Below are 14,495 nucleotides of genomic sequence, written 5' to 3'. Positions count from 1 at the left end.
CAGCTGCAGGTAAATCCTATCTGCAGCTGAACTGTGAGGGAGAGGAGTTGGGTAGGGGAGAGAGTAAGGATTTCAGAATAACTAGAGGGGATGTTGGAGGGAGAGAGGATGAGGAGAGCAGATATCATAGAAAGGGTGATAGTGGGAGAAATGTTTAATAAGGCAGATGTTTTCCCTCGCAGACAGTTGAAATTTCTTCAAGATTGCACAGGCTTAAATGTACATTTAGGCTGCATTTTTCTCAAGAACATTGCTCTGAAGAACAGTGTATTACCCCATGTCATCTTTGTTCTGCATCCATTGCTTGCCTAGTACATGAAGCTAAGCACTGAGGTTTAAGTGTGGCTTTAGCCTCTTTTAAAACGTTTCCATCAGATTGACAGAGTGAAATACTGTAGAAAGAAAGCAAAAGAGAGCAAGAAGGGGTCAAGCGTGTGAGAGATTGGTCCCAGTGAGAGATTCATAGGTAGTAATGAGGGCGTTGGTGGAGTGCAAGTCGTCGTGTTGTGGCTCTGGCCTGTCAGTATAACGGACCTTGCTAGTCAGCTGGCAATCGATTGTACTGCTCACAACCTCGTCTGCCTGTTGTTCTTCACTCTTCCTGTCTGTCAACCTGCCACCCAGAGATGGAGGACGAAGCAGAATCTTCTCCCAGACGACAGATAAAGTGTCCAGATACTTTCTCATTACCCAAAAGGTGGCATGAGGTGAGGTGTATGGTAAGGCAGGCTGACTCCACATTTGCTGAGAATGTAACTTAAAGAGAAAGCCTCAGGAGTAACTTCCAAATTAATTCCTGTTTGGTTTTGGTAACTTTCAGCCTTCAGTTGGTTTATTAAATGTGAATTTGACTTGTGTTTTTAGGGCTGCAACTCATTATTTATGTTTATTATTAATGAATCTGTGAAGTTTTTTGTATTAGTCTATTACATGTCAGAAAATAATAAAATGCCCATTGAAATTTTAGAGCCAAGGGGTCGCTTTTAAATTCCTTGTTCTGTTTGAGCAAAAGTCCAAAACCTAAATATATTCCATCTATGCTGATATATAACTAGGGCTGAACGATGTGAAAAAATAATCTAATTGCAATTTTATACTGTTATTACGATTTAGTATGCCATTAATAAAAAAAAGTTCCTTAACTTCATCTATCTTCTTCCTTATCTGTAGCATTATTATTGTTATTGAAAAATGTATATGATTTTTGCTGATATCCTGTCAGTAAAGCCTTATTTATGGTTCTGCTTTGAATCTACACCGTAGGTCCGTACATAGGTACAGTGGGGGAAATAAGTATTTGACCCCTTGCTTATTTTGCAGGTTTGCCCACTTACAAAGAATGCAAAAATCTACAATTTTAATCATATGTACATTCTAACAGTGAAAGACAGAATCCCAAAGAAAATTCCAAAAAATCACATCATATGAATTTATTAAAATTGATAACCATCTGATGAGGAAAAACAAGTATTTGACCCCCTGGACAAACAGCAAGTATTCTGGCTCCTACAAGCCAGTTAGTCTTTCTTTAAGACACAGCCCCAATCCGAACCAATTATCTACATCAAATACACCTGCCTCACCTCGTTACCTGTATAAAAGTCACCTGTCAACACCCAAACAACCAGCATCCAACATCACCATCCACCATGGGCAAGACCAAAGAGCTTTCTACGGACATCAGGGACAAGATTGTTGATCTGCACAAGGCTGGGATGGGCTACAAGAGAATCGGAAAGCAACTTGGAGAGAAAAGATCAACTGTCGGTGCAGTTATCAGGAAATGGAAGAAGCACCACACCACCGCCAACCTCCCTCGGTCTGGGCCTCCACACAAGATATTGCCTCGTGGGGTGTCCCTGATCATGCGAACGGTGAGGAATCATCCCAAAACCACAAGGGGGGAACTGATGAATCAACTGAAGGCAGCTGGGACCACAGTTACAAAAGAAACGGTTGGTAACACACTACGCCCGTCATGGATTGAAATCCTGCAGCGCACGCAAGGTCCCCCTGCTCAAGAAGAAACATGTACAGGCCCGCATGAAGTTCGCCATTCACCACCTGGACGACTCAGAAGAGGCCTGGAAGAAGGTGATGTGGTCAGATGAGACCAAAATAGAACTTTTTGGCCTCAACTCAACTCGTCGTGTTTGGAGGGCAAAGAACACCGAGTACAACCCAAAGAACACCATCCCCACCGTCAAGCATGGTGGTGGCAACATCATGCTTTGGGGGTGCTTTTCAGCCAAGGGGACGGGACAACTCCATCGTATTGAGGGGAGGATGGACGGGGCCATGTATCGTGGAATTCTGGACCGACATCTCCTTCCCTCAGTGAGAGAGCTGAAGATGGGTCGAGGATGGGTGTTTCAGCACGACAACGACCCTAAGCACACCGCCAAAGCAACAAAAGAGTGGCTGAAGAAGAAGCACATCAAGGTTCTGGAGTGGCCTAGCCAGTCTCCAGACCTGAACCGATTGAAAATCTTTGGAGGGAGCTTAAAATTCGAGTTGCCAGGCGACAACCTCGGAACCTGAATGATTTGGAGGCTGTCTGCAGGGAGGAGTGGGCCAACATCCCTGCCGAAATGTGCACAAACCTTGTCACCAACTATAAAAACCGTTTGACATCTGTGCTGGCCAATAATGGCTTTTCTACAAAATATTAACATGCTGTTTGTCCAGGGGGTCAAATACTTGTTTTTCCTCATCAGATGGTTATCAATTTTAATAAATTCATATGATGTGATTTTCTGGAATTTTCTTTGGGATTCTGTCTTTCACTGTTAGAATGTACATATGATTAAAATTGTAGATTTTTGCATTCTTTGTAAGTGGGCAAACCTGCAAAATCAGCAAGGGGTCAAATACTTATTTCCCCCACACATGCCCTACGTCGTACCCTACACTCTACCCTTGTCGTAACCTGACGTGCACCACCCCAGAAATGTAACTACACATCACGGCAACGCAGTAATTGGTCCGCTTGGTACAGGGATAAATTTATTCATACTCATTTCTGGGTTCTGCTTCTCCGTGATCAACATGAAATCAATGAGAGGGTTAACTTTTCTGCTACCATTTTCCGATCGTGGTCCGAAAGCATAGGTTGAGGGCTAGAACGCTAGAACAACGCAGACACACCAGCGCACAAGTAAAAATCCTCACAATGGCGTAGGCCTCTTACGTAGGCTACGGTGTAGGCTCTGCTTAGAGCCACTATAAATCAGCCTTTACAGTATTGTGACAAATCACACAGACTTCAGTGCACACTGACTATGGCTCTACCAATCAAAAATATTTAGATAACTCAGAGCCTCATTGTAAATATGTTAACTGCCCCTGCTTCGGCTTCCAGACCGTAGTCAACATGTTGATGCTCACTCTGGGGTTGATGAGCTGAGGCATTTATTCATGGTCAAACTAAAACCTACACTCCACTATCGCTTGACAACTTTACTGCAAATTTGTTCTCTGCTCCGATCCCCAACACCTGTCTGCTCTGAGCGCATCCAATGTCTCTCTTGCTCTCTCTCTCTCTCTCTCTCTCTCAATCGCTCAACCACACACATTATGCTACTCTTACAACAATGTAATATGTAGACATGTGCAATTTACAACTATTTTGATTAAAAAATGATTATCAAATTTGTTGTCGATTCATTTTCTATCAACAGAACCCAAACACGTTTGGGCATCTGCCTCTGTTACCAATAGAAATACAGTTCTGCTCATATCATGTAGGACAAAATGTTGGATTAGACACTCAGTTAAGATAGAATGCCAGGTTCATGGTGAGTTAAGAAGCTACATCTTTGTACTTAATTGCTCTATAGCAGAAACAGTTTTTAGAAGTACTGTACTTGTTTGATGAACATGGTCTAAGCTGAGTGTCCATGCTTCTCTTGCCCTTTATCGACTCGGCCCTGCATATTCCGCGCTCATCTCTTTTACATTTTAAATCCCCAGCCCTCCGGAGAGCAATGGGGATATATGGCTCCATCTGCTCCAACAGACTGGCTTGTGGCTCAGACAGAGAGAAAGAGACAGAGAAGGAGACATGGCAGAGACAGGGGAGAGAGAGAGAGAGAGAGAGAGAGAGAGAGAGAGAGAGAGAAATAGGGGGATGGAGAGAAACACAGACTAACAGAAAGATAGAATGGCTTATTAGAATCTGCCTCTTTTCACTAGTTAGACGAGCTGGATAGCCGTCTGGAATAAAATGCTGGAAAAAAGTGGGATGAGGATGCGTGCATCCTCTTTATTCCACATTTTCAATGGCAACTAAGCCATGTTAAATCTTAGGTTAGGTCCCAACTGTTTCAGGTAGACCAGGAGTCTTGGGTTTCCTTGGTGTAACACAGGGTTTTTGTTTCAAGATAGTTCTCAGAATAGCATATGTTATGTGTGCCTTTTAGATTCCTTCAAACACGTTTCTCATCAAGGGGTCCTCCTTTCTAAATAGAACCTTATGCTTCGCCCCAGACAGCATCAGCCCAATGTTTCTGTTTCCCACCACAAATGCTTGGTTATATAGGAAGTGCTTTTCTCAGCCTTCCCTGAGTTAGTCTAACCCATCCCTGTGTCAACACTGGGGTTGTTACTCTGTACCTTGGACCACAGAGGGTCGTTCCTGTGTCTTTTACATGCTCTGTTGTAGGGTAAAATAATAAAACCATGTGTCAATATACAGTTTCATCCACACGTTTCAGTTTTAACGGAAGCCAAACAAGCCCAAAACTATCCAGTATTATATGAAAAATATTGGACATTCTATGTCATGAAGTAAATGTAGGCTACAATTGCATGTCCTCACCTCTATGTTTAGTGGTGGTATTTTAGAAGAATATTGTTGCACTTGCTATTGTTGACTAGGGCTGGGTACCGAATTAAATGCTTTTTAGGCACTGACCAAATTGCCTGCTTAGTATCGAGTATTGAAAAATGCCTCGTCATTTAATACCCAATTTCAATACCTGAGGAGCAAATCTTGTCAGTGAACCAATAAGCACGCAGCATGCTTCTACCAAGATCTAATAATGTCTGTGATTGGCTGTCTAACGTTACCCATCGTAGAGATACACAGGAAAAACTCTACGTTACGCACTGAGATGGGGCTCACATATTAGGAGCTTAAAAATAAAAAAGCGTGCCGTAATGTTGTAATTTCCTTTTGAAAAAATAGATTTTATGAAATTGGTATCGAAAAAAGGAACCGGCATCAAAGTCACAGACAGTATTGGTATCGGTACCGTTGTTGAATATTTTTGAACAATACCCAGCCCTATTGTTGACATAACAGTTCCTCAGAATTAAATTTGCATAAAATAATGTTGTGATATAAGTGGTTGCAGTTGGACAAGCACAAACCATACCCTCAGTACCCTTCAGCCAGTGAATGACCACTTTTTTTTTTTACTAATAACCAATGCAATGCATAGCAGTTTGGTGAATCCTTCCACAGATTTTGAATTTCCCTAGTATGAGTAGGCAAATCCTAATTACTGTCAAACTGCAAACGTGTAAAGTTGGATTGTGCAATATGGATAAACTCCTAGATAAAACAGACGCTAGGAATCTTCTTTTTTTCTTTGTGAATTAAATACCTGACAAATCAAGGTATTTGATCACATCCTCATATAGCACCAACCTTAGTACAAAGTGTTGTGGCAAACAATTACTAGAGTTGCTGCTCTTTCACTGAGCACTGAGGCCACAGCTTAGTTCTTATGTAGGCCTCTAGAAGGTCCTTGTTGGCCAAAGAGATTCACTCCCAGCCCGTTACAGTAACTAATCTGGCCTGACACCAAGCTGATTTACAATACCCCCCTACCCTAAGCACTGACTCACTGGAGGTAATTGATTTAGAACAGTGTAGACACCTGCTGAATAGTATGAAGCCCTAATAAAGCCCCCTCCTACTCTCTTATACAAAGTTGGGCCCAATATTTTAACCTCAGTGCCACCTGTAGAAAATAAATAGCCTACACTTAAACCCAAAGAGAAAGGGAAGGTTTAATTTATTATAGTATTTTTCAATACTAGTGAGAAAACCTGCTTATACAATGTGTTTTTAGTTTGTGTTGTGTTACATATTCTTCCATGTCTTACCGTAGTTCTACATTGCTAATCAATCTAATATTTCTGCTCTTTCCGGTTGCTAAAGATCCAGTCATGATATATCCGTCTCTGTTTGGCCATCTATTGATCTATGGAGCTCTGTATTTGCCAGTCTTTCGCCTCACATGCCTTCACTCTATTTGTCTTTTACTGGCGGAGACAAGGCTTTCTGCCCAGGGGGTGGGGGAGTTAAAGTTGTGGTCTTAGGGGTGGGGGTGGGGGTGTCCATGCCTTCTGTGCTGCCTGCCTAGTCATTTTATGGCACCATCTGTCCACAAGCAAACCGTCAAGTGGTTACGTCTTTCCCATCTTTCTTGCTTGACAGTATGAATTTCCTTCTGATATATATGCACATCTGCTGTTGAGAATGTGTCTAGGTTTCTATTGCTAGTTTAATGTTTGGCCATAGAACAGAATCATTCTTAATTATGCAGTAATTCATTTGTAGAACTCTAAACTGTAAAAAGGTACAAATAAATAATACAAATAAAAATCTTAGAACTAGGGCAAGGCTACTGGCTGCGTACATTTTTAGAGACCCTGAATTGAATACAAAGCTTAACTTATTTTATCATCCCCCATTAGTTTTATTTAGGCCCTACCTTTGAGCTTGTCCAACACAATAACAATGAGAATCTTTATTTATATGCCACTTCTCAAAACAATTAAGCCTCCCACCTCAAAAGTCTTCAGAATAAAAGCATGGTTTAACAAACGACAGCAAATGTGTCCTGCTGTATATTTGTGAGACTTGTCTGAATTAAAAATAATTTTTTAAATTTTACTTTATAACTTTATGAATATTTCATTTTAATTTTCAAGCTTAAAGCTGGGGTAGGCAGTTTTATTTGGCATCACTGCAAAATTCAAAACCTTTCATCAATTTGTAATTCAAGTGTTTGAGAGAAAAATTGACCTCTCTACCTCCTTTTGGCTTTTTTTTTAGGCTTTAAAAAAGCCTAGCCCCTGACTGGAGACTTTGGCCAATCACAGGTCATGTCGGAGAGAGGGTGTTCCTATTGGCTGTTTTACAAATGCAGATGCACATCCTTTTGGGGAAAGCCTGACTCAACGGTGGAAAATCCTGCCAAAAAAGTTGCTATTCCAGCATTGGCAACAACTGCCTACACTGCAAAGCAACTCAAATAAGAAAGACAGACTTTTCAAAGGGAGTGGCTAAAAAAGTCGGACATAAACGCAATAAAACACATTAATAGACTGCAGCTAATTTAAGTTTATGAGTATGTTAGCTAGAGCCTCATCACAGTATGTCATCTCAACGGGCTTTACAGGCCCACAAGTTTGCAAAGAATGGTCGTAGAATTGCCACTATATAACTGCATCACAATCACAATCCTGACCAGGATGGTTGAAATGACTAATACTCATACTGTACAGGGGACTGTGTGAAGCACATGCATATGCCTGTGCTGCTCTAGTGAGAGGGGCTTAGGACAGAGGGGAGAGACTGGTTTTAACGGTTTAATATCTGTACATTTTTAACTGGTTTGTATGTGTTTACAGAAAGCTGTTTCATCCACTCAATTGTTCCAGGTGTGCACAGCATTGCTTTTATTTGATGAATGTCTGTTTTACATTGAGCCTGCTTTTTGATTTATTGCAGGCCCTTTGCCCAGCACTTTGTAGTGCAAGCCATTTTCTCCTTGCTCTGCAGCTCGACAACGCCAATAATCACTCTCCAATAAATTCAAATGGAAGTGCCGCTTTGGTATGTCTCTTGTACTCCGTGTAATACATATCAGTGTAATACATACCACCTTTCATTCCAAGATTGATTTGCTGCTGAAAAGATTGGTAGCCCCCTCAGAGATGATTGTAAATCCCCACTTCAGTTGCAATTTATGGAGGCGCTTGAGTTTTGTTAAATGTTCACCCAACCAGACTAAATGTCAATCAACATTGTATCATATGGGTGAAGCCATTATGCGATGGTCTTTGCATTCTGTTGAGAGGCAAGTTAGTGCCTCAGGACATTTTCAGGAGCCTGGTGCATTAAATTCAACCCTCATGCGTCACAGATTACATCACAGTGTGTCATGGAGACCTATGTTGTAAATGTCAGCATACATTTGATATTGATGTAGTATTAGCATACGTTATTATTGAGGTGTCTTAAATGATCTACCTAATGGATTTGTCTGAGTCATCCTCACAAACAGACACGTTCCTCATGTGATTTACTACATTAGTGTTTTAATTGTAGGTCAGTATAATCAGTGCTCCTTACTTTATATTGCTCAACTTAAGGCAGTGCATTTATGTGTTATAGGTGCCTTTCAGTCTATCAATCTTCTGCTCGGCAGGAAGGCGTTAACAATTAACTCTGTGGAATCAGCTTGTAAACAAAAGTGCTGTAAAACTTGATAGGTCACAGGACATTACCCTTTGTTAGATGAATTTCAATGCAGGGCCTTGTCGCAGCCCTGTAAAAAAAGACATGCACCATCAAGTCTGTGTATACAGAAAGGCTTTCAGAGTTGGAGGGAAAACCTAATTTTGTTACTTTACACTTTCGTTTTACAATACGGGGCTCGTAGGCTTGGAGTAATTCTCCTGGGGTCTTGGGGTGCGTGTTCACCGCTGAGGTAAAAAAGGAGCACAGACTTGCGAGGGTTAGCCTGCTAGGGCATGGAAAACTAATCAGGGGCCAAAACACTGCTGTCGAAATTCAGCTTGTAACTGTGTTTATGGAGCCGTTGCAGGCTGCGCCAACACAAACCTCTCTGGTCTGGGTTTATCACCTCCAGAGACGGCCATGATTAGCTCCCCACACTGCTAGCCATATATCTCATCTGTCCCCACCCCCACCCCCTCAGGATGACCCATTAAAAAGAGACGGAGAAAAAGGGAGAACATGAGTAGGAGGGATGGAAACGATAGAGAGCAGAGATGCTACCTGTAGTTAGTGTAATAGTAGTGTTTACTCAGCCTTTGCGCTCTCTCTGCACAGCTGTGCCTCGTTTCATCTCGTCATTGTCTGTTTGTAGACCACCAATTCTGTATGGGTGGCCACTCCTTTGCCCCACACACACACAACGCACACAGACACACACATGAGGGGTAATGGCTTGAATGACAGGGCATGTGATGTGGGTGGCAAACAAGCACACAGAAAAGGTGTGTATTTTTTGTTATATTCCCCTGCCTACTGAACTCACTCAAAAGCTCTTTTGTCCTCCACAGTTTACCATTTAGATGGCACAGCCCATTGTTTCCTTGTTAATTACTTCACTAAACCTCTTAGTCGTTGGCCTAAAAAAAGCGTGTATACAGTATACATCACGCTCTGCATTACTGAGAACTCCTCAGACACTCCAGACTCCAAAGCCTCTTTTTAAAGGACTTTAAAGTCCTGCCTGATGCCCTGACGAGTGGCTAGTTGGTAAGGGTTATTTCAACTTCAGTACCAATTTAATAACCTTCTGTTCTCTTTCATGGTGTCTGTGTTTAGATAAATTGTTAACCACTAGGGATATTTTCTCTTTATAAAGCATTCACATTCAAATTTTACACAAGACCCAGTGCTGCACCTTAAACTATGTTTAGCCTGAATCCCCACCTACATCTCAAATTGTGTTGAGTGATTGAAAACATTTTAGGGTCCAATGGATAGGCTAGCTGTTCCTAAACATTAGCTAATCAAGCTAGAAAGCTTTAATTTATTGAACACAGCCTTTTTTTTTTCTTCAAGAAGTTATAAGTGATAGGGAACTAACAAATCTTTGACTTTGTCTTGTCTATTATTTTCCCATATCAGGGCACCAAATTCTGCCATAATTCTATAATTCTACCTTTCATAATAATAATAATAAAAAAGTAGAAGTTTTGGTATACGTTGTGGCATACCGGTTTATGAAACATTCACACTGTAGGCTATTCATTAAAAAAAATATTTAGCTCCTAAATTCGTCCTGACTAATTATTGCGATTATTAATTAATTTTCAATTTCTGGTGAAATAATCTGGATGATCATTTTAGCCGCAATTATGTTGTGCTAGCTCTTTCTCTTTCATTCACACTTTCCTCTCTTATTCTCACACACTAACCAGGCATCAGAATTAATTTATTACCAAGACAGAAGGATTCAAATACAATCTCACAAGGGCAGACATCCACCCCTACATGTTCTTATTGTTTTTCTCTCGCTCTCCCACATAGCTGCAAACAATGTCTTCCTCTGTGCTGAGCCACTTGCTCAGATTTTGGATCACCCTGTACCATTTCCATGTTGGTGCCCTGTCCTTCTCTCAGTAGCACTACCGCCACTGCACATAGTGGTGAGTGTTGTCCCATAGTATTTTTGTGCAGCTGGGAGGCACCAAGCTGCACTGGGATAAATAAGCAGCTATATAAATAAAGAATAAACCTCGCTCTAGGAATTTGTCTCATTGAAGATGAAAAGCATCTGCCTCTCTCTGGCATCTGCTGTATAAGATATCCCTCCACTGCCAAGGGTTTGGAGCACGGCGAGTAGCCAACTCTATCAGCCTCACTCACTCTGTCTAACCACTACCATGAACCAACGCAACACTAGCGTACATAAAAAGGAGTGTCACAACAAATTTGTCAGCCAACAAAGTTGATGTGAGTTACACTCATTTTGCAAAGCTAACTTGGGGCAAATGGGGCCTAAATGTCTTTAATTCTGGTTGCAGAGTAAGGGTATGATTGAGTTCTTTGGCACCCTGACCAGCGTGTATCTGCATATTTTTCATCTCCAGACAGCTACATCTTAACACACCAACAATAAGCTGCTTTCTCATTAGCAGTGAAGGTGAAGACGAAGTGAAGGGGAATTTCTTTTACCACAGGTTTTTAATTATTTAAGCTGCTTTTGTGGGTATTTCTTAAAAATCCACATGCAGGTTGGAGTAAAATACAGCTTGATACAATCACAACTTGAACTTTCACTGATGATAGACGGTCTTGGCTGCAAACAGTGTTTGGAAATTCCTTTGATGCAAGGTGTGCTGCAAAGGAAAGGAGTTTAGTAGACATAAAAGCCTAGAGACCCATTCCTTTAAGTGACAAACAGCGATGCCGAGCTAGCCGTCCATGATGCCTGTCTGTAACTGTGCCCAGGTGAGGCACAAGCACCGTGACTCACACAAAGCATTCCTTCACATCATTTTACTCAGCCATGTCTGTCTTTTCCTTTGCCAAGTGACTTGTCGAAAAAGGTTAAAGCATAACTCAGATGAAGAAAAGGAAACCCTTGAAATTTTGCTTTCCGAAGATCTCTGCCTAGCAGAGTGTTTTCCTTGGTCTTGTTTCACAAAGAGGGTGGTCAAAGAGGTGCCCGGTGTGTGTGTTTTTTTTTCAGTGTTTCTACACACATCGAAACAGCCACATGAGTAATGGGCTGCTCAACACCTCCACAAGCTTAAGAATGGAAAGGTTTTTTCCACAAGATACTGAAGGCATTGTGTTCCTGACACTCTAACTTATTTAGCTGAACTGAATAGACTAAAGCTGATCGGCCACCCAGCAAGCCTCAAGATATTTCACATTGTGAGCGCCTCTCTGTCTCGTTTCACAAATATCAGCAACCAGTATTGTTCACTTGCCACTATAAACTCGACAGTGAGACTGAACAGACGAGCTGAGACAGTTTTTAATTCAATTCCAATATGCCTCTTGTAAAAGCTTTACACAGAAGCATTGTCAAGAAGCCCTTGAAGAAGAAAGTACTACTTTTAAAACTTTTCTTATTACAGTTCATTTTTTTCGAAAGTCCTCTGGAAATACTGCTTTAATTTCATCAAAAGAGAGATATCTATCCTTACTACATTGTGGTCTTCTTTGCAGCGTTATGATTACTCATCACACATGGCCATGGGCAAGAGTATAGGGATAACAAATTTAGTTAGCTCAAGTCATGGGGATACACAGTTATTTTGTTCATAATAGCATTAGACATCGAAACTACTGGCTATGATAAATTTAGGGTCATATGTCAGAATCATATCAGCTGGCTTAGTCATTTCCTACGCTAAATGTAATTCCTAAAAAGACAAATAATCAATTCTGGTGTGGTTTAATTTGAGGAGCAGCCTTTGTTTTTGTGTCTCCACCCACTACTTAAGACTATGGAGTAATGCTTTCTGTTTTATTGCTCGGTTAATTATGGTTAATTTGTGGTACACCTGCTGCTGCTTTGTTGACCAACCATGTCCCCCTTGTGCTGTGTTATATGTTAAATGTTTATGTATTTATACTATGAGATCATGGCACTTAGTGTGATTTGAACCCATCTGGAAGACATGGTTTCAATTTCTTAATGGGGAACATTAAGTGTGCGGCAGTCCTTAGGGAGTACTGTTTGGGAGGTCCTCTGGGTTTTTAACTGATCCCCATTGTGAGAGGATAGCTGAGGAGCTTAATCCTGAATCCTGACCTCCCCTTTGTTCTTGATATGTTTTACCATGATTTCTCTCTGTTGCACTGCACTGCCTTTTTTTTCCTAGCTCTTTTGCTGATGTAGTTTGCGTGTTACATTCGCTTCACTTGTATTTTCCTCTGCCCCGAGCAGAATTTTGTTGTGGGTATTGGGTGCCTTGTTGATCGCGACCAAAGATCTCTAGTGTTGTGTGCTGTTGTTTTCTTACAAGTGTTGTGTTAGGGGTTCTTACAAGTGTACAAAATTTCAGTCTCCTTTGGTTCTGCTCTGCGACTTGCTTTTGATATTTCTGCTTTACTGTGTTATTATGCACATTCAAATATATGCAAATATATAGTGTATTTGAATACTAATGTTTCTGTACTCCTGTTCTGCATGTGTTTTCTCTCCCAGGTGTTAGTCTTTGATCCTGTCAGAGTGGGACGTGTCTAGCAGGGGACTGAGGAGGGAGCAGTGCCAACTTGGAACATGGTGCCTAATATTCACCTGACAGTGCCCCTCCTGCCCAGAGGGGCGTTGCTGTTCCTGCTTCTACTCAGCTGCATGGTGTTCTCCTTTCAGGCAGAAGGTAAATAACTTAATTCACCTGTGAAGTCCTGCCTTGCTTCCTGTACAATCTGATCCTACCTTCATAAGTATTTTGACAGTAAGAGCATTTAAGCCCCTCATTTGCTACACACATAGGAGGTTAAAAATCAAGTTATTTTAGAATAACTTCAGATGTATTACCTCATCTAGTGATCAGTTGAACAAATGCAGCCCTTTTGTTGACATTCTTCTCATTTTAAGGGACTGACAGCATTATCTATCTATACGTGGAATTTAACCCACTACAGTGTTGAACATTAATTGAATATACAGGGATATTCACAAAGAACAAGCTGTCATGCTGTGCACCAAAGAGTATCATTTAAAATAGAATATAGATTAAATTTACATTTGGTGTCTTTGGTGCATTCCAACAGAAATAGCAGCTTGTCTAGTGCATGTCCTAAAGTGTAAAGAGCTTGAGCATTTGCACTAATAATTGTGTACAGTGCACAAAGTAAAGCTCTATCAGCCTCTGTGCCTGACTGTAAATCTGAATGACGTTTGGCTGGAAGAAGGCGCTGAGGAAGATGTGTCATCGTTGCTGTGCCTTAGTCTCGAGGGCGGTATAGAAGCACTGCCCTGCCGAAGACGCGTTCAGGGACGGAATTAATTCAGCACATGACCTCACCTATAGTACTGTCATGGGGTCACTTTAATTCAATTATACCTCGACCCCTCCCATTCCCCCACGCCAACTGCCCTGTCCTGACATACATGGGTCCGATAGGATTTGTTTTTCTGTACCCCTTTGCCTTGTGTCACTCAGCCATGTGTTAGCATCTTTGTTGCAGTGTGTCTAGAGTTTTGCACAGTATCAGTGTGAACTTGACCTTGCAGAAAGGTTTTGCACTCTTTTCTTTTACTCTCGTGGTCAGTCAAGACTTGTCTTTGCTCTGCCTGTAATGTGATCGGACCAACTCAAACATGACTTACTACTGGACAGTAGTAAGACCTGCTGCACTGTATCCATTCCCAGAGTAAACACACATACATGCTGCTTTTCCTATGCAACTAAAACTATTGTAGTATGTTGCAATATGTCTACTCCCTCCATTACACCCCAATATAAAATAACAAACTCAGAATAATAGGCAAGTTACTTAATAATTAAAATAAAGTATGAATGGCTGATAAATAATTGTCTGGAGGAAATTGATTAAATCATTGTAAGACAACTTTTGGTCTATGAATAATTGGCATTTTTGACAAAGCAAGACCTGCAATGTCAGTTAGTTATTTATTGGTTGTGTGCTGTGTTCATGGTTGTGTTACAGTATGTTGTGTACTGTACCTGTGCTCTTCTATGCCTGCATTTAAATTGCCACCAAGGGGATGCACAGCATTCATTCAATTACATAC

The 14,495-nt window shown here is 41.2% G+C and overlaps 1 protein-coding gene across 5 annotated transcripts in view; it reads left to right on the top strand.

The window, feature by feature from the left end:
• Positions 1-14,495, top strand: part of LOC114565915 (receptor-type tyrosine-protein phosphatase F) — a 183,187-nt gene that overhangs the window by 50,046 nt on the left and 118,646 nt on the right. For all 5 annotated transcript variants that reach the window (XM_028594252.1, XM_028594253.1, XM_028594250.1 and 2 more), the window contains exon 2: positions 12,939-13,113. In XM_028594252.1, coding sequence (XP_028450053.1) covers positions 13,014-13,113 — 100 coding nt within the window. In that variant the 5' untranslated portion in view covers positions 12,939-13,013. The remainder of the gene's footprint in view (positions 1-12,938; positions 13,114-14,495) is intronic.

The sequence above is a fragment of the Perca flavescens genome, chromosome 12 (assembly GCF_004354835.1).
Source record: "Perca flavescens isolate YP-PL-M2 chromosome 12, PFLA_1.0, whole genome shotgun sequence".
In the NCBI taxonomy this organism is placed as follows: domain Eukaryota; kingdom Metazoa; phylum Chordata; class Actinopteri; order Perciformes; family Percidae; genus Perca; species Perca flavescens.
Note: the sequence above shows the minus strand (reverse complement) of the source record. Positions and strands in the feature narration are given on the sequence as shown.